The sequence below is a fragment of the Lampris incognitus genome, chromosome 2 (genome assembly GCF_029633865.1).
Source record: "Lampris incognitus isolate fLamInc1 chromosome 2, fLamInc1.hap2, whole genome shotgun sequence".
NCBI lineage: Eukaryota > Metazoa > Chordata > Actinopteri > Lampriformes > Lampridae > Lampris > Lampris incognitus.
The window spans coordinates 29854167-29872903 of NC_079212.1; the positions used below are offsets into that span (position 1 = coordinate 29854167).

Genomic DNA, 18737 nt, shown 5'->3' on the forward strand with positions numbered 1-18737 from the left:
AGACATGCATGTTAGGGTTAATACTCCTGTCTGTGCCCCTGAGCAAGGCAATGGAAAAAAGAACTGGAATTGGTCCCCGGGTGCTGCAGCTGCCCACTGCTCCTATATAATAGGATGGGTTAAATGCAGAGAACAAAGTCACTGTAAGAATACAATGACATATAAAGTGGCTTTCTTTCTTCTTTTTTGACACTGTGTTCATTGTAATTGCAGGCAGAGTTGTAGTTGTGGCAGTAGCCATTGCTGCAGTTGTCATTGTAATGTTAAAACATTTCATCCGATACTCTTGAGTGTCACCAACACCTGGAAGAACAAGTGGAAAACTATATAAAAACATATTAAACGAATCACAGACCATTGTTGTATCTGTGTGATACATGTGGTGTTTTTTTTTCTCCAATAAATATGCCTACCTCAGAGAAAAGAAAATCAAAATGGTTGATAGACTTAACCCTAAAAAACCTTTACGCCTATGGCTGCGATAAAAGTTTCAGTAAAACTGCCTTCGTGTTGTAATTCTTAAGGTTGTAACCACAAAATCTGAGAATGTAAGAGACAGAGAAAAAAAGGTTGGAAAGCTGCAACAAACTCACAAAGCCTTCCTCCACACATACAGGAAGAGACATGTTGACACAGCGTCTGTTAGCCAAAGAAGAGAAAAAAGAAGGAAGGAGAAAGGGAAAACAAGCTTCATTTGAATACACCACCATTAGAAAATGTGCATTTTGGGTCAACACTCAGGAACAGTTGAAAAATGTAAGATTAAGCTGGCTATGATTTGTTTCTCCTTACAACATTTATACTGTTACCAAACAACTTGCTCTGTGGCTATACGCATTGACAGGAAATTCAAGTCTGTAAGGAGTATGGTTTGTTTGCTTGCTGAATTCGAAACAATGTTTAAATTTAGTCTCTCACACCTTTTAGTAGGCTGGCATCTCTGCAGCTCATCTTGGTTGGCACCATTCTTGCATCGCATATGAGGGCACTTCACAGTCCAGTCTACATTTGAAGGGCAAATACGCCCATGGTATTTGGAGATCCAGCTATAGAGACTCCATTCAAGAGGTTTACAATATAATGAACATGATGCATGTGGAGCTTTTAGAATGTTGATGGAGAAGTATAGAGAAGGTCAGAAGGAGTTACATTGTGTCTTTGTAGGTTTAGAGAAAGCATATCACACCTCCTCTCTAGGGTGCCGAGAGAGGAGGTGTGATATTGTATGAGGAAGTCGGGAGTGGCAGATAAGTAAGTGGGGGTGGGGCAGGATATGTATGAGGGCAGTGTGACAATGGTGAGGTGTGCAGTTGGAATGACAGATGGGTTCAAGGTGGAGGTGAGATTACACCAAGGATCAGCTCTGAGCCCTTTCTTGTTTGCAATGGTGATGGACAGGTTAACGGAAGAGATCAGGACGGAGTTTCCATGGACTATGATGTTCGCAGATGACATTGTGATCTGTAGGGAGCAGGTTGAGGAGAGCCCGGAGAGGTGGAGGTATGCACTGGAGAGAAGAGGAATGAAAGTCAGTAGGAGCAAGACAGAATACCTATGCATGAACTAGAGAGAGGACAGTGGAATGGTGAGGATGCAAGGAGATGAAGGTGGATGAGTTTAAATACTTGGGGTCAACTGTTCAAAGTAAAAATGAGTGCAGAAGAGAGGTGAAGAAGAGAGTGCAGGCAGGATGGAGTGGGTGGAGAAGAGTGTCAGGAGTGATTTGCGCTACCCAGTCGCACGGACTTTCGATCGTGATACCATCACGATTATGACCTGATTTACGTGATGTGGTCACGAAGGTTAGGGTTAGGGTTAGGGTTCTATCAGATCGTGACCACATCACATAAATCAGGTCATAATCGTGATGGTATCACGATAGATTAATTAACGTGATGCCATCACGAAAGTCCATGCGACTGGGTTGGATTTGCGACAGAAGGGTACCAGCAAGAGTTAAGGGAAGGTTTACAAGATGGTTGTGAGACCAGCTATGTTGTATAGTTTGGAGACAGTGGCACTGACGAAAAGACAGGAGGCGGAGCTGGAGGTGGCAGAGTTGAAGATGCTAAGCTTTTCACTGGGAGTGAAGAAGGGCAGGATTAAGAACGAGGATATTAGAGGGACAGCTCAGGTTGAGACAAAGCAACAGAGGCAAGATTGAGATGGTTTGGACATGTGTGGAGGAGAGATGCTGGGTATACTGGGAGAAGGATGCTGAATATGGAGCTGCCAGACAAGAGTAAAAGAAGAAGGCCAAAGAGGAGGTTTATGGATGTGGTGAGGGAGGACATGCAGGTGGCTGGCATGAAGGAAGATGCAGAGCACAGGAAGAGATGGAAACGGATGATCCGCTGTGGCGACTCCTAACAGGAGAAGCCAAAAGTAGTAGTAGTAGTAGTAGTAGTAGTAGTAGTATATGATGCATGTGACAATGGTTGGGACTGATTTGAACTATCTGCTTGGATCGCAGCTGCTTTAGTAAGACTGGCTTCACCTACTTTTACAGACGTCACATGAAGAACATGTGTGTGGCAGCTTAGTCCATTGGGGTCTGTGTTGACGCATCCATCCTTGTAGGTTCATTCAGCAGTATTCTTGGAGGAACAGCACTTTTCCACCATCTCTCCTTCTAGCAACAAACCAGAAATAGTGTTTTCTGTGTCAGTCCATAGTATGAAGAAACAGTCCTAACAGGACAACCAGAGTTTTTCATATGTATATTAAAGTCCTTGGCTGTCCTTACTATTTGTCGACATGAACCCAACTTATTACTAATGACATAAATCCTAAAGGTTTGTTTCACTTGAAATGGTAAGATGTGATTTCGTCTTACAATCTACCAAATGACATTGAGAGGGAAGCATTACTTATGACATGACACGAAGTGCACCGAAAGCGTCTGTCCATCCTGTTTGTCAGTGTAGCCACCACCACATCTTTTGCATATGCATTTTAAATTGGGACCACACTGCGATAGACTCTGATTACAGCTTCTCACTTTATAAAAGCCCAGAAAGTAGCAGAGCAACTTAATTGGGTAAATAGACTGAAAAGTGAAAACATTCAAATGAGTTCACAAAATACTAGAATTAAAGATGAGTGCAATATCGTATTCTTTACCCAGTTCCCAGTGTTATAGAATTTTCCGATTCCCCTGCAGAATCTGAGTCCCCTCGGCATGAGGCTAGGTTAGGTTAGGCTAACCCTAACACCCCCCCCCCAACCCTAACTCCCTAACCCTAACTATAGCCCGTTCCCACCATGGGGATTCAGATTCTGCTGGGGAGTCTTAAAATTCTATAACACCGGGCTTTGCCTGGTTACATGCTTGTACTTACCAACCGGACACTGGGCACAACACTTATCAGTGCTTTATTCCAACTCTTCCTCTGTGCAGCCTTGTCCGATGGGGAGTGAGACCAGTATCAGAAGCCAGACCTAACAGAAATAAAAGTATGCGGAAAACGATACGTGTTGGTAGCTGGTAGTGTGGCGGCACGGTGGCCCAGAAGGTTAGCGCTGTTGCCTCACAGCAAGAAGGTCCTGGGTTCGATCCCCAGGCCATACCAGGCCCTTTCTGTGTGGAGATTGAATGTTATCGCCGAGTCTGTGCAGGTTTCCTCCGGGTGCTCAGGTTTCCCCCCACCATCAAAAAGACATGCATTTTAGGGTTAATACTCCTGTGTGTGCCCCTGACCAAGGCAACGGAAAGAGGAACTGGAGTTGGGCCCCAGGCGTTGCAGCTGCCAACTGCTCCTATACAATAGGATGGGTTTAAATGCAGAGAACAAATTAATTGTAATACAAGTCATGGTTAGAATACAATGACAAAATAAAGTGGCATCCTTTCTTTCTCTTTAGATGGGAAGAAACATCTGGCAATTTTGTTTCTTAATGTGCCATAAATTGCCACCCCCTTATGATTCTGACAAGGGCAGCTATAGGTCAAAAACTGCAGCATAAAATGCCTACAGGACATCTGGTCAGTGCATTGCTGCTGTTCTCATTTTTTCTTTTTCTAAGTCTCCCACTGAGTTCTAAAAATCTTTATTTTCCTCAACATAGGTCAAGCATGCAATGGGACTGTGTCCAGTACAAATTAATTTTGCCAGTGACATTTATTGGAAGAAGTGATACTACCTTGACATCAGTGGATGGGCAGGGGACTTTTAAGATTACTACACTCTCACTGAACTTTTTTAAGTTTTTTTTACTTGTGTTACAGCCAGAGGTCTAATGCAGTTACAGCCAGAGGTCTAATGGAGAGACAGTCTATTAGGCGAGGCCTTGCCCAATCTCATAGGCAGCAGTGCACCATACCGCCTTATGGCATGCTTATGACAGCTTATGACAGCTGCTGCTGATTAAGCTTATGCTTTATGCATTTATGTTTTTGATTATGAGTATGCTTATGATAGCTGATGATTGCTTATGGCATGAAACAGGCTTGTAGTGTCTCATAAAGAATTTACTTGACTTACTGGATTATATATATATCAACACGGATACAGGATGGATACACAGATACAGTTTTCCTGTATCCGTGTTGATATTCCGCTCCTCATTAGTCGAGCACTCACAACACCATTGACGGTTTGGGAAAAAAACGCTATATATATATATATATGTGTGTGTGTGTGTGTGTGCGTGCGTGTGTGTCCACAGAATGTTGCAATGAAACCTTCGATGTAGAAAAAAGAGCTCAACAATTCAGGAGCAAAGACACTTTTTTATAACTCAAAGTTGTCACCTACGGTTGCAACCGGTATAAATAAGGATGTTTACTGTAACCATGTAGGCAGCGGATGAGTGCATTGAGCACGAAACAAGCTTGTTCTGCCATTTAACAACTTTGAGATGTATATGTATGTGTCCAGGGTGTCTCCCCGCCTGCCGCCCAATGACTGCTGGGATAGGCTCCAGCATCCCCGCGACCCTGAGAGCGGGATAAGAGGTTTGGAGAAGGGACGGATGGATATCTACTTCACCAGAGAGAGAGAGAGAACCAACATATTGTAACCGGTTATTTCCTTGCCCGGTGGGGGATTCGATACGGGGCGTACTGCACCACAAGGCGACATCACTAACCGCTCGGCTAAAGGGTCAGACCCGTTAACTAGGGACTAACGTGTCTTATTAATAGTTTACAATATTATATTAACCATTAACTGTGATCACAACTTCTCCATCAATTCATATTGACATGTGGGTTTGTTCGTTAGAATTACGTAATAACAGCCAGCAGTGATGAAGTCTCACACATTACCGCAGGCTGTCTTCTAACAAGTAACTAAATGACCAATCAGATATGAAACAGGTGAAACACTTACCGACGCACGCGCCGCATTTCTAACACAGTAACTCTTGGGGCCTGAGTGAAAAGAGTCGTTTCTTTAATAACAAATTACACCATCAAAAAAATCTAAAACAAATATGTGAAAGTCCAGCTGACAAATAGACGACGAAGTCCGAAGCCTGATGAGGACACTCTAGTTAACCCAGCGCTGATGACGGAGGGAAGGCGTGTCGGTGTGGGGGGAGATGGTGTTGGTGGGACAGCTGGCTAGTAGGGACCTCCACACAGCCACTGTGAGCGGCACCAGGACTCACTCTCATATCAAGCGTACGCCAAGCTGGGATGTACTGGTGCCAATGAGAATCTGGCCCTGCGTCAGACTGCGATGGTTTTGAATTATCCCATTGCACCACTGCCCTCAAAATCGTCATTAGGCATACTGGGGCAGTTGCACGGTGGTGTTCTTGGGGCCTGGTTTCAACGTTTATTCAGGGTTGAGTCAGCGTCGTGGGTCAAGGTTGAGTCACTGCTGAATGTTGTTTCGATTGTGCAAAGCGAGTCGCGACATGGTTTCTATAACCACTTCATAACTGGTTATAACGGTGTTTTTTTCAACGTTGGCACCAACAACTGACATTCACAGAAAGTTGAATCAGGTCATCTGGACACGACGTTTCTCTCAATAAACGTTTTGTGTCTAGATGACCTGATCCAACTTTCAGTGATTTTCATACCTGGATTACTGAGCGTGCACACATAAAGACGACTGACATTATGTTCAACCACAATTCAACGTTGAAGGTCAGTCACGTGGGGGAGAATAGGGGAGGACATTCCGGAAAGGGGGGTGGGGGGTGCGATTTGGTTTGAACAGTCAAATTGTTGATTTTGAAATTCAGCGGTGTTCTGCAAAATAATCAGAACACGGAAGCCATCCCGCTGGCTGCCCTCGATATTCATGTCAGACGTGTGGCTGAATTTGCTGACGAAGCACAATATGAGGATTTTGCCAGCTCTGTCACTGCTGTCACACACCTGCCCTTTCTATAAGGCTTTATGGAGGAGCTTTAACCTACTTGTGTCGATGGCATAAGACTCGACCATTTTCTACGTGCTTTCACTGAATGAGGAAAACGAAAGCTCCCCCTTCCCCCCGGATGTTGTCTTGTTAATGTTAGCTATTCGGGGACCCGCTGGTACAATAGAGGTATAGTGAAGTCGTGCATCTGCTGTCTAAAATGTGCTTTATATTTGACGGGGGGGGGGGGGGAGTAGGTCATGTAAAAAAAAAAAATCAAAGCAATGTTATGATAATTTCCCGTGTCTGGCTGAGCCTGCAGCACCCAGAAGTGAACAAAACGACCCGGAAGCGTTGGTCCGTTTGGAGGCAGGCGGAGAGAACACCAACCTTTTATAGTATAGCTGTATTCGCCAAGACAATATCTGCAATCGGGACATAAGGTATTTGTGCACGTCTTGTCATGTCGTTATAATTGTGCAGGTTTTTCTCAGCCTCCAGATGCGTGCATTGTGCACCTAATGCACGAAATACATCCGCTGCCCGTTGATTCGTCAAAAAGTTGCAGAATATAAAAAAAAAATATATATATCAAAAGTGATTTTTTGGTACAATGTCTTTCGAGGGACAAGGCAATGTGCGATCGCTACATGGTGACTCATTAGGCATCGATGCCGTTGTTTTATTACACTGTTTAGTTGGGTCGAGAAAGCATCTTACCTATTTCCTTGCTCTTTTTGTGTGTGTGTGTGTGTGTGTGTGTGTGTGTGCAGGGCATGGTTGTTGTAGGAAGTGTCAGTTTTTTTAAGCGGTGGGGAGGCCGGGCTATTCAAACCTGCAATTCGCCGTAAACAATCGTTCATGCCTTCGACATGATAAGCGCACCTTTTGTGTCGGCATCGGCTCCTTCCTTGCCCCCACATACAAAACACGTCCATGCTCCCTAATTTTTGGGGGTCTGCAGAATATGGCGTCCTCGCCTTATAAAAATAAGGCTGCCATTTTTGTTTCTCTTTTGTCTGGAAATGTTTTAACAAAACTGTGCCGAGTGTGACAGGCGCCGTAGCCGAGGGCCGCGGCGCGCGCATCCCGCTTATCGCCGCATATCGCCGACGTTCACGCCAACCGACATGTCCGAAAGTCAACAGATGAAAAGTTTCCTCTCGTTTTTCTCTCTCTCTCTCTCTCTCTCTCTCTCTCTCTCTCTCTCTCTCTCTCTCTCTCTCTCTCTCTCTCTCTCTCTCTCTCTCTCTCTCTCTCTCTCTCTCTCTCTCTCTCTCTCTCTCTCTCTCTCTCTCTCTCTTTCTCTCTCTCTCTCTCTCTCTCTCTCTCTCTCTCTCTCTCTCTCTCTCTGTAACACAACGACCTACACTTCATACGCGGACAAGAGGAATAGATGGTGAACAATATTGCCAAGAGATAAAATGGCTACACTAAAATAATATTAATAATAATAATAATACGTAGGGCATCTGTCGAATGTCATTTCTAGTCGACAGTAGAGTCCGCTGATGTCGTTAGTAGTCGACGTTTAGTCGATGGACCAGATTGCATCACAAGAATCCCTGCCATCATCGCGCTGCACATGTATCTGTGTAACACCATGGGGGGGATGCACTAAAGAGGATGTTGGAATTATCCAATCACGATGCTCCCCCCCCCATGTCATTTTTATAATTTTCGGTCTTGACTTCATTTTTATTTTTAAGATGCCCTCTTAATGGACGTTACCCCAGTCAGGTTTTGTGAAAACCTGTAAAAAAAACCAACTGTAACACAGAGATGCTTTTCTGATGAGAAGATTAAAAAGGTTTTCCATACTTTGAATCGATATATTACTCACTTCAATTCTGCAGTGCTATGTCATAGGAATATGACATGAATTAACCAGGTGTAATAATATGGACGAGCCTGTTGAGTCTCTGTTCTCCTAATCCTGACAGTGTGAGGGCTTGATCAACCTTGCTTTCTATTCATTTTATAGATAGTTGTCTCAAAGTTTCACAAAATGTGTTGCTCCTTGCAAGTCTTCAGAACTCAAAATGACAGAAGTTTAATTTCTGATCTAACGTTAGATTATTTTCCCATGAACATAACTGTAACAGGGTTAAAGGTTAATTATAAGATGTTGCTTTTGGTTCAGGAATAAATTAAAGTGTTTGACTGAGTAAAACTCAAGCAATTCTCTTTTTTTTAATATATATATCAAGATGGCAGAGCCACGATTTAACAACCCGTATTTCTGGCCACCTCCTCCCTCTATGCCAGGCCAGGTAAGTCCATGATGTTCTGACATTGGGCTAATGTGTAGTCATCTTCCAGTACCATTTATGTCCATGTGTGAATGTCTTCTTAGTCATCTGTTACCAATCCAGTGACCCCAAATAGTTAGTACTTATATTCTTCAGCCTTTTTCATCCAAAATTAAAAAGTTATCCTACTTCCTACGATTTATAAACCTAGATACCTTAATCTCTACCAGTTGGCGCCTCCGGACTCTGATTGCATTTTTGGGGCGTGAATGACATTCACACACGGTGACTGTTTTCTGTTGAGCATGACCCGTTAACCCTTTCAGCTGGATAACCTGGTGCTCATTAACAAGATCAAGGAGCAGCTGATGGCTGAGAAGATCCGACCCCTGCACCTGCCACCTACCTCCAATCCTTCCCAACAGCCCTTGCTGGTTTCCGCCTCACCCTCAGATGCGCAGCATGGGATGCCGGTGCAAAAACCTCAACCCCAACAGGTCCCCGCTCACCACGCCCAGCCCCAGGGCTCTGGGCAGCCAGACATTGCTTTGCACGCTCGCCCTGCCTCCAGCTCTGGACCAGGTACAGTCTAACACCCCTTTTTAAAACTGTGTAATGCCCAGTGCTGGTCTATAATATCCATGATAGCAGGTGTTTAATAACAGTAAAGTGGAAGAGCAAGTCAACCAATTCGTTGGATACATTTTCAACATCAGCAAACATCTTAAGAAAGGAGTTGGCAGGGCGTCCTGGTAATGTAGCAGTCTATTTCGTTGCCTACCAACACAGGGATCACCGGTTCAAATCCCTGTTTTACCGCCGGCTTGGTCGGGCGTCCCTACAGACACAATGGGCCGTGTCTGCGGGTGGGAAGCCGGATTGTGGGTATGTGTCCTGGTCACTGCACTAGCGCCTCTTCTGGTCGGTCAGGGAGCCTGTTCGGGGGGGGGGGGACTGAGGGGAATAGCGTGATCCTCCAATGCGCTACGTCCCCCTGGCGAAACTCCTCACTGTCAGGTGAAAAGAAGCAGCTGGTGACTCCACATGTATCGGAGGAAGCATGTGGTAGTCTGCAGCCTTCTCCGGATTGGCAAGAGGGGGTGGAGCAGTGACCGGGATGGCTCAGACGAGTGGGGTAATTGGCCAAGTACAATCGGTGAGAAAAAGAGGGGAAAAAGCCACACACAAAAAGAAAGGAGTTTGCAAACAAAATCAATTTCACAAAATTTTGTCTATGTCAACTTGATGAGATACCATGATTGTGGATTTGTGGATTGTGCTTTGTGCCTTGTCATCATACCTAAGCATTCTACAATGTGTGAGTTTTAAAATGAATGCCCTTAAGTTTTTCGGAGCGTTAAGTACACTCTATCCTCTGTTTTAACTGCCATCAATCTTCCTCAGATGGCAACATGGACGATAAATCAGCAGTGAAGTCCAAAGGATTGTGGGAAGACTGGCACATGCGACAGATCAGTGAGCAACAAGGCAGAATCAACCATCGCTCAGGTACAACAAGCCAGTTCCTGTGGGAATGGGGGTGGGGGCCATTTGAAATGAATGTAATACCTTCAGAATCAGAGTCACTTCCTCTTAATATACAGGACTTTAGTGGTGGTGGCAGTGATGCAGAGACCGCTTACATGATAACCAGTACACACAGACAACTGGGTCTTGCATACACTGCAAAGGTAAAGTTCAAGATGTAATAGGACTCATGCAGTATGCTCTCAGGTACGTAGGGATGGGTGCAAGGCCTCGGTGATGAGTTATGATGGTGAGTGTACAGCAGTTCACCAGACTAGTTTGACATTATGCAGTTGTACCGAAAAGGACAAAAGAACATAAAGTATGTAATCAGTACTGTGGGACGTTATTTCTGGCTTGAAAGTGGTTTGAATTGAGATGCTGATTTATTGGGGGGAGGGGGGGGGGGTCTCAAATAAGACGAAAAGTGGGGAAAAAGGTAACATGCCAATGAAGAATTTAGATGAGCCTCTCTCCATTTTGCTCCTGCACATAGTAAACCTAACTAAAGCAGATGCACCTGATGTTCCTACCAATCGTTGTTTTTGGTCGTTATGCCACTGTATTGTTTATAAGGGTGGGGATACCTGCAGTCATTTTAGACCGAAGAGGTCACTTAGATGAGTGATTAAATGTTTCTCTCTCAGTAAATGTGTCCAGATGAACTGATTCAACTTTCTTTGATTTCCTTACCTGGATTATTGAGCATGCATAAATGGTGATTCTTCAGTTAAGGGAGTTTTTCTGTCCCATGGACACAATTGACTGTGTCTGCGGGTGGGAAGCAGGATGTGGGTATTTGTCCTGGTTGCTGCACTGGTGCCTCCTCTGGTCGGCTGGGGCGCCTGTTTGGGGGGGAAGGGGGACTGGGGGGAATAGCATGATCCTCCCATGTGCTACGTCCCCCTGGTGAAGCTACGTCCTCCTGATGAAACTCCTCACTGTCAGGTGAAAAGAAGCGGCTGGCAACTCCACATGTATTGGAGAAGATGTGGTAGTCTGCAGCCCTCCCCGGATCAGCAGAGGGGGTGAAGCAGCGACCGGGATGACTCGGAAGAGTGGGGTAATTGGCCGGGTACAATTGGGGAGAAAAAGGAAAGCAAGCAAGCAAAATTGTATATAGTGCTTTTAAAAACATACAGTTACAAAGTGCTTTACACTCAATACACAAAATACGAATAAATACATAAAATAAATTGAATAAGACATGGCATAGGGAGTAACGGATCAAACTAAAAACGAGACAAAACAGAAAGCAGGGGTGGGAATCTATAAAAAGTCTTGCCTGAAAAGATGGGTTTTTAGAAGCCACTTAAAACAGTCCCAAAGATTCAGTTAATCTAATGGATTGGGGAAGATTATTCTAGTGGCTTGGGGCTAAAACTGCAAAGGCATGGTCACCTTTGTTTTTCAGTTGGAGTAAGGGATGGATGAAAGACCAAGGTTTGAGGATCGGAGTGGTCGGGAAGTGGAATGAGAAGATCAGAAATGTAACTGGGGGCAAGATCAAGCAGTGCTTTAAATGTAATCAATAAGATTTTATAGATTATTCTGAATTTTACACGAAGCCAGTGGAGGGATGCAAGAATAGAGGTAATATGGGACCTATGGCTAGTTCTAGTTAGTAGTCTAGCAGCTGCATTCCGAACCAACTGTAGACGATTTAAAGTAGCTTGGTTGAGGCAAGAGCAGAGGGAGTTACATTCATCTAGATGAGAGAAAATGAAAGGGTGAATTAATTTTTCGATATCCTTAAAAGACAAAATATTTCTGATTTTTGCAATATTTAGCTGAAAAAGAGGATTGGACAAGCTTGGTAACATGGTGATCGAAAGACATATTCTGGTCAAAGAGGATACCAAGGTTTTTAGTGGTAGGTTTGATGTTTGAATGAAGTGGACCAATAAACTGGTCAACTGCAGTGGCAAAGTTCTCAGGACCAATTAAGAGAACTTCAGGTTAGATGGACGAAATTAAAGGACATCCAGTCTTTGGTGGCAGCTAAGCAATCATGGAGGGAGGACAGTTGATTCAGGTTATTGGGTTTGGCAGAGGCATAGATCTGAGTATCACTGACGTAACAGTGGTATGACATGTCTTGAAAGTGACTAAACAAATGACCCAAAAAAGGAAAGTATGAGTGTGCAGGGACTGAGTCTCTTAACTATGATTCATGACTGAATCAGAGACTTTTACTTATATCTGTAGGGCTCAGTTCTTTTTACAAAATGTTAGATTTATATTTTTGTGCTTTGTTGTCATATCCCGGTGATTAACCCTCCATGTCAAGTTCCTGATCTGTGAAAATTTGACAACTAAAACCGATTCTGACTGTTTCTAACGTGGTTCTGGTTCCCACTGCCACAGGTCTGGCCCCTTCATCTAGACCTGACAACCACAGCACCTCAGAGGCCCTGACCCCCACAACACCCACCTCCAGCAGCCATAACCGCCTGGGTGGGGCCCCGTCCATAAACATCATCTCTGGGCTGGCCAGTGGCCCTGGCATGGAACACATGAAAGCCGGGGGTCTGGCGGGACTCCTAGGCCCTCCACCCAAAGCGCCCAGAGGTCGGAAGAAGATCAAAGCTGAGAACCCTTCTGGTCCTTTACTGGTGGTTCCCTACCCCATCCTAGCTGACCAAGGCTGTGTCACTGTCGCACCCAAAGAGGGCAAAACCTACAGGTTGGGAAAAAGTTTTTTTTTTCTCAGCAGATGTTGCCAACAATTGTCATAATGCTCTCACTAAGAGGCAATCCTGTTTTTCAGTACTGTATCATGCATGTCTGTAGTTGCTGTCATGGCAGTTTGGAAAGATTAACCCTGCCGTGTGAATACTGATCTAGAATAAGATGATATACCCCTCAAAGATATAACATCTAGTCAAAGGTGTCAAAGAAAATCTTACATTTTTAAAAAATAGGTATGCTCTTGGGGGACACCTCAGTTCCTCTGGGAGGTACAGTGCTGATATATAGCACCTCTGAGTCTCCGGAGGTCTATGCAGAGTTTACACAGCATGTTGCTTTAATGGCATACTCTCATGGCAGAAGGCACCTGACTTGTTTGTTTGCACTTTATGTTCGTCTGTTACCCAGATGCAAAGTGTGCCCGCTCACTTTCTTCACCAAGTCGGATATGCAGATCCACTCCAAGTCCCATACGGAGGCCAAGCCCCACAAGTGTCCTCACTGCTCCAAATCGTTTGCCAACGCCTCCTACCTGGCTCAGCACCTGCGTATCCACCTGGGCATCAAGCCCTACCACTGCTCCTACTGCGAGAACTCCTTCCGCCAGCTCTCACACCTGCAGCAGCACACCAGGTCAGTCTGGACCGCATGACCCCAGTCAGACAGGGATTGGAAACCAGCAGCATTGTCTGTCAGTTTCAGATCCCAGGGTTTAAGTCAGATCCTATAAAATTCACTTTGTAAGATGAAATAATTAATAATAGTTACCCAAAATATATTGTTTGATAGTTTGAAAATTAAAATAGTGATGTCATCCATTTCAATGCACATTCTGAAAGTGTTCAGGAAAACTGAAAAATCTGAATCACTGTCCAACACGGAGTTTCAGCATGATTTCAGCATATATGTTGCTTTTGTTTGAAAATGGCACTACATCTTAAGTTGGGCTTATCATCCCATGTTCCTCAATAATGCGACTTTCCAATGTATTGCATGACTTTTCAAACATTTCTTACCATCTTGTCACAGAATCCACACTGGTGACCGGCCTTATAAATGCGCCCACCCAGGATGTGAAAAGGCCTTCACGCAGTTATCAAACCTCCAGGTCAGTACATAACCCCACAACTCAGCTCTGTCACAACATTGTATTTTACCTCACAGCAGAGAATGTACTTCAGCTACTCAGTAATCATTTAAAAAGGTCAAATCAAGTCATGTTTTATTGATGTTCAAGATTTGATGGGTTGCTTACATTAAAAAAAAAAGATAACAACAGCAATTCAGAAGTAGGAAGACTAAAGCGTTTCTAAGAATATAATGAAGGGGTTATCTAAACAGCTAAAAATATCTGCCCAATATAGGGATATAAAAAGCAAACCAGTTTGATGTTGCTTTGGGTTTTTTTTTTGTTTTTTTTTTGTAAGTACAAAGGAACCCTATGAAATGGAAACAACATCAACTTTTTCCTGTTTGCTGTCTTTCTTCTTGAGCAGTCTCACCAGCGGCAGCACAATAAAGATAAGCCGTATAAATGTCCCAACTGCTACCGTGCCTACTCTGACTCAGCATCACTGCAGATCCACTTGTCAGCGCACGCCATCAAAAACGCTAAAGCCTATTGCTGTAGTATGTGTGGCCGGGCATACACCTCAGTAAGTACATCACAGACCACCTGGGTAGGAAGAAATGTCTTAATTTGTCTCGCTGAGAATGTATGCATGTTTTCTCTTATTCATTTTGAGGCATTAGTCCCAAAAGGTTAGACGCAAGTACTTATTTTTCTAACACTATTTGCTTTTCTGAATCTCAGTAGTCGCTGTTGTAAAGTCACTAGTTGCTAAAAATTAGATACTATCTTTATGTTATATATATATATATATATATATATATATATATATATATATAGTCTCTGTAGAACCTGATAATGTAATAAATCCCGATAATGTAACAACCCTGATAATGTAATAAAAAAATGCACTTGAGGCCATTGAAAATGCAATAAAACCTGATAATGTAATAACTTCCTGATAATGTAATAAAGTGCATTTCCCAATAATGTAATAAACTATATATCATAGCTAACCCTAACCCTAATAACGTCCCGTTAATGTAACACATTATTACATTATTGGTAAAAAGTTTATTACATTATTGGTAAAAAGTTTATTACATTATTGGGACATGCACTTTATTACATTATCAGGAAGTTATTACATTATCAGGTTTTATTGCATTTTCACTGGTCTCAAGAGCAGATTTTTATTACATTATCGGGGTTATTACATTATTGGGAATTTATTACATTATCAGTTTCTACAGTCTCTATTAGAATAAGCACGAGTTAATAACTTGATTATGACTAGTCACTTCTCTTTTTTTACTATATCACTAGTTATTTTATTTCAGTTGCTCGTACCTAATTTAAAGGTATTAGTCACAATTATATTCTTACTAGGAAAATACTAACCTGCTTATCAATTGAACATTATGAGGCGTCACATATTAGATATCACCTTTTCATTAACTATTTGTCTCTATTTAGGTAGTGCTGGTAAATCCAGTTCTACTAATCATATACTACCATATTTCCTGGACTACATGTCACCAGAGGACAAACCGTACTCAGCAAAAAACACACTGTTGTGAAGAAAAAAAAAACAAAAACATATAAGTAGCTTCGGTGTATAAGTCGAATTTATACGGCGGTACCATGAATGAGTAGAACAGACATTCCAGTTCGAATCAGCATAGCAGGATGGTCAGAGCGGCCGTTATTTTTATTTGAACTGTAGCCATTGCAAAGAACTTTGACCATTGTAGCGGGCTAACTTCCATACAACCCGACTTGCAGCAAGTCGCAGACTCACTGAAGTGAGGTTTTGCAGTAACGACCAAACAAGCAGTGGAGTAGTATTAACATTTACAGCCCCACTGACCTGTGTTGGCGACATAGCAACACTTGCCATTTTCTGTTGAACTACTTAAATGATCAGGCAAACAGTTCGGTGTCTGTTCTACTTTCATTCAATTTGTATGGGTGGTACAGCGTTTTCAACTGAGTCACAAGATCAAACAGTGCCATCTAGTGGCTATAGTTGAAATGCAGCGTATTCGTCTGCCAAAGTTACAATGTTACGTTGACAGAGTTACATCGAGCCCCGGTGGCTCACCTGGTAGAGGACGCACCACATAAGGCTGAGTCCTTACCGCAGCGGCCTGTGTTCGAATCCGGCTCGGGCCCCTTAGGGGCGGCACGGTGGCGCAGTGGCTAGCAAAGTTGCCTCACTGCAAGAAGGTCCTGGGCTCGAACCCTGGGGTTGTCCAACCATGGGGGTCATCCCAGGTCGTCCTCTGTGTGGAGTTTGCATGTTTTCCCCGTGTCTGCATGGGTTTGCTCCGGTTTCCTCCCACAGTCCAAAGACATATAGGTCAAGTGAATCAGCCATACTAAATTGTCTCTAGATGTGAATGTGTCGGCCCTGTGATGGACTGGTAGCCTGTCTAGGGTGTCTCCCCGCCTGCCGCCCAATGACTGCTAGGATAGGCTCCAGCATCCTGCGACCTTAATTGGGATAAAGGGCTTGGATAATGGATGGAAGTTACACTGTATATGTCGCTTTGGAATATTATGTTGCAAGACCAGCCAGACAAGTTAAAATAACAAAACAAAAACAAAAAAAACGGGAAATACGGTAGTTACTAGTAACCATCCATGACTAGTTGACATTTGGAGTTTCACTTAAAACAATTAAATTATTACTACTTGCCAATCAGTATTGACAAGTAGCTTTTTAATGAGAGCTGTGGCGACCCCTAACGGGAGCAGCCGAAAGTAGTAGTAGTAGTAGTTTCTATTCTAAATAAAGACATCAGCATATATGTTTTTACTTGACATGTTTTTTAACACTAGTGAAATAAAGACTTGTCACAACTAGATGTTGATTTTGAAATTTAATATTTGACTAGACAAAATGAAAAATTATGATTAGTGTCAAATTGAATAGTGACTAAACTACTAGACTTTGTCAAAAGTAACTGGTAACAATGGGACATCCACTAGTGATTACTGGAATAGCTACTATCATTAATAAACAGTTACTCGTGACTAATATATAATTACTAGTAGAATTGTCTTAGAGACATGTAAAAATGTGTTTTAAGGGGTGATTAGGCTTCATGGATTTGGTGTATACCAAAGGGAGTGAACCCCAGAAGTTTTGAAAAAGTCTCTGGTCATACTTCGTGAGCGTTGCATATTTGTTTGCGACTAAAGAAAAGGTTAAATACGGTTAAACGTCCAGATGTTGCCATGCAATTAGATTTCATGTTCTCTACCAGAGAGAGAGAGTGAGAAAGGCAGGCAAATTTCGTGCCACATTTAAAAGCCAAGTGACCATTAGACAAGTAACCAAAAGCTTAAACCAAGACCCCCTGTTTAGACTTCTAACACCTACCCATTTGTCTGATGCTATTCTCAGATTCACGAGTCTTCTCCTTTCACAGGAAACCTACCTTATGAAGCACATGTCAAAACACACCGTGGTGGAGCACCTAGTGAGCCACCAGTCACCCCAGAGGACCGAATCTCCCAGCATTCCCATACGCATCTCCCTCATTTGAGATCTCAATGCTGCACAGCAGTACATGGGATTTGTAATCCATGTAACGCTGGAGTTTAGGGGCCATGCACGCACAGCCATCTACATAAGGCCTACATTAGCATATGACACCTGACCTAAGCATTCACTGCTAGATAGGAGTGTACGGGACCCATCGATCCATCGCAGCACAGGCCTGTCTATTGAAACGAGCACAGATCATCTTTGTGAATGTACCAGTACAGCGAGATATTGTCCAGAGAAGCAGGTGGCTAAGAATGGCTTACGTCAGCTTTAATAAGCACTTTCGTAGGCATCATGTAAACTGCCGGATGTGTTGGCCCACATTGAAATAGTTGGGGTTTTTTTTCTTTGTTTTTGTTTCGTTTTGTTTTGTTTCTTCCATGCAATGGGTTTCCAACATGTGCCAGATGATATTTGCCCTCACGATGAATTGAGAAAGGACAGAAAAAGGTTTGCTGGGTGTATTGTGGAGACATCCAAAGATAATCTTAAAGCACTTTCAGGCCTTGTGGTTTTTGGCTCAAATTGTTTCAATCTTGTCAGATGGAAATGCCAAAAGGCGTTACTTGAGGCAGCTAAGAGTATTGACTGTGTCGAAACAAAAGTCCTCTCTGTTACCTTTTTGAGTTTGTTTTATTTACATTTTTTTGTAACTTGTGTTTTCAGGGTCATATAAATCTAAATTTTGAGAAAGGCAATCAGTGGACGACAATTAAAAAATATAAAATTGATTGTATTGAGAAGGGTTTAATATTGAATTAAGGCAACAAAAAAAAAGAACAAAGGAAAATGTAAAAAAAAAAGAAAAGAATGTTTTACTATATCCCAAATTTTTTATCATGCCATATTTAGATGTTTGTTCTGATGCAGTCTCTATGATCATAGAAACACCTTTTCCCTTCTACTTCCCATTGTTTCCCTCAAGTCCAGGTTACTCGTGCCATACAAACCTTAGTAAGGTTGTTTTTTTCTGAGAAAGAGATTTTGTTATTTTTGTTAGCTTTTCACCATTTTCGAGGAATTAAGCTACAAACCTGTTGTTCCTGATAGAATTCTTGCGGTAATCGTATGCTGTCGTTAGTCGAGGTTGAATACACTGCACACGTATTAACTTCAGCTTTTTTTTCTTTTCTTTTTTTTAACCATTTTAGGTTGAAATTTCAATTTCAGCCAAGTGGGGTTGGGAAAAAAATATATTTTAAAAGTTAACCATGGGACCAAAATGTGAAGTTGTTCTTGTATAGCTATTATGACCCAGTAAAGTATGTTTTCCACTCCATGTACACTCACTAACTAGCTTTACCCATTTGAAATGAACTGCAGTA

The 18737-nt window shown here is 42.8% G+C and overlaps 1 protein-coding gene and 1 long non-coding RNA gene across 2 annotated transcripts; one reads left to right on the forward strand and one right to left on the reverse strand.

The window, feature by feature from the left end:
* Positions 1-1428: 1428 nt before the first annotated feature.
* Positions 1429-5445, reverse strand: LOC130108103 (uncharacterized). Its single transcript, XR_008809849.1, has 4 exons — positions 5334-5445; positions 3342-3441; positions 2502-2632; positions 1429-1507 (listed from the first exon to the last, which is right to left on the reverse strand). It is a non-coding gene; the product is annotated as an uncharacterized LOC130108103 (long non-coding RNA).
* Positions 5446-6664: 1219 nt separating this feature from the next.
* Positions 6665-17600, forward strand: znf362b (zinc finger protein 362b). Its single transcript, XM_056275085.1, has 8 exons — positions 6665-6760; positions 8528-8590; positions 8896-9151; positions 12464-12782; positions 13196-13420; positions 13817-13895; positions 14284-14442; positions 17294-17600. Exons 2-8 carry the CDS (start codon positions 8528-8530, stop codon positions 17408-17410), a joined length of 1218 nt encoding a protein of 405 aa, XP_056131060.1. The 5' UTR covers positions 6665-6760; the 3' UTR covers positions 17411-17600.
* Positions 17601-18737: the final 1137 nt, after the last annotated feature.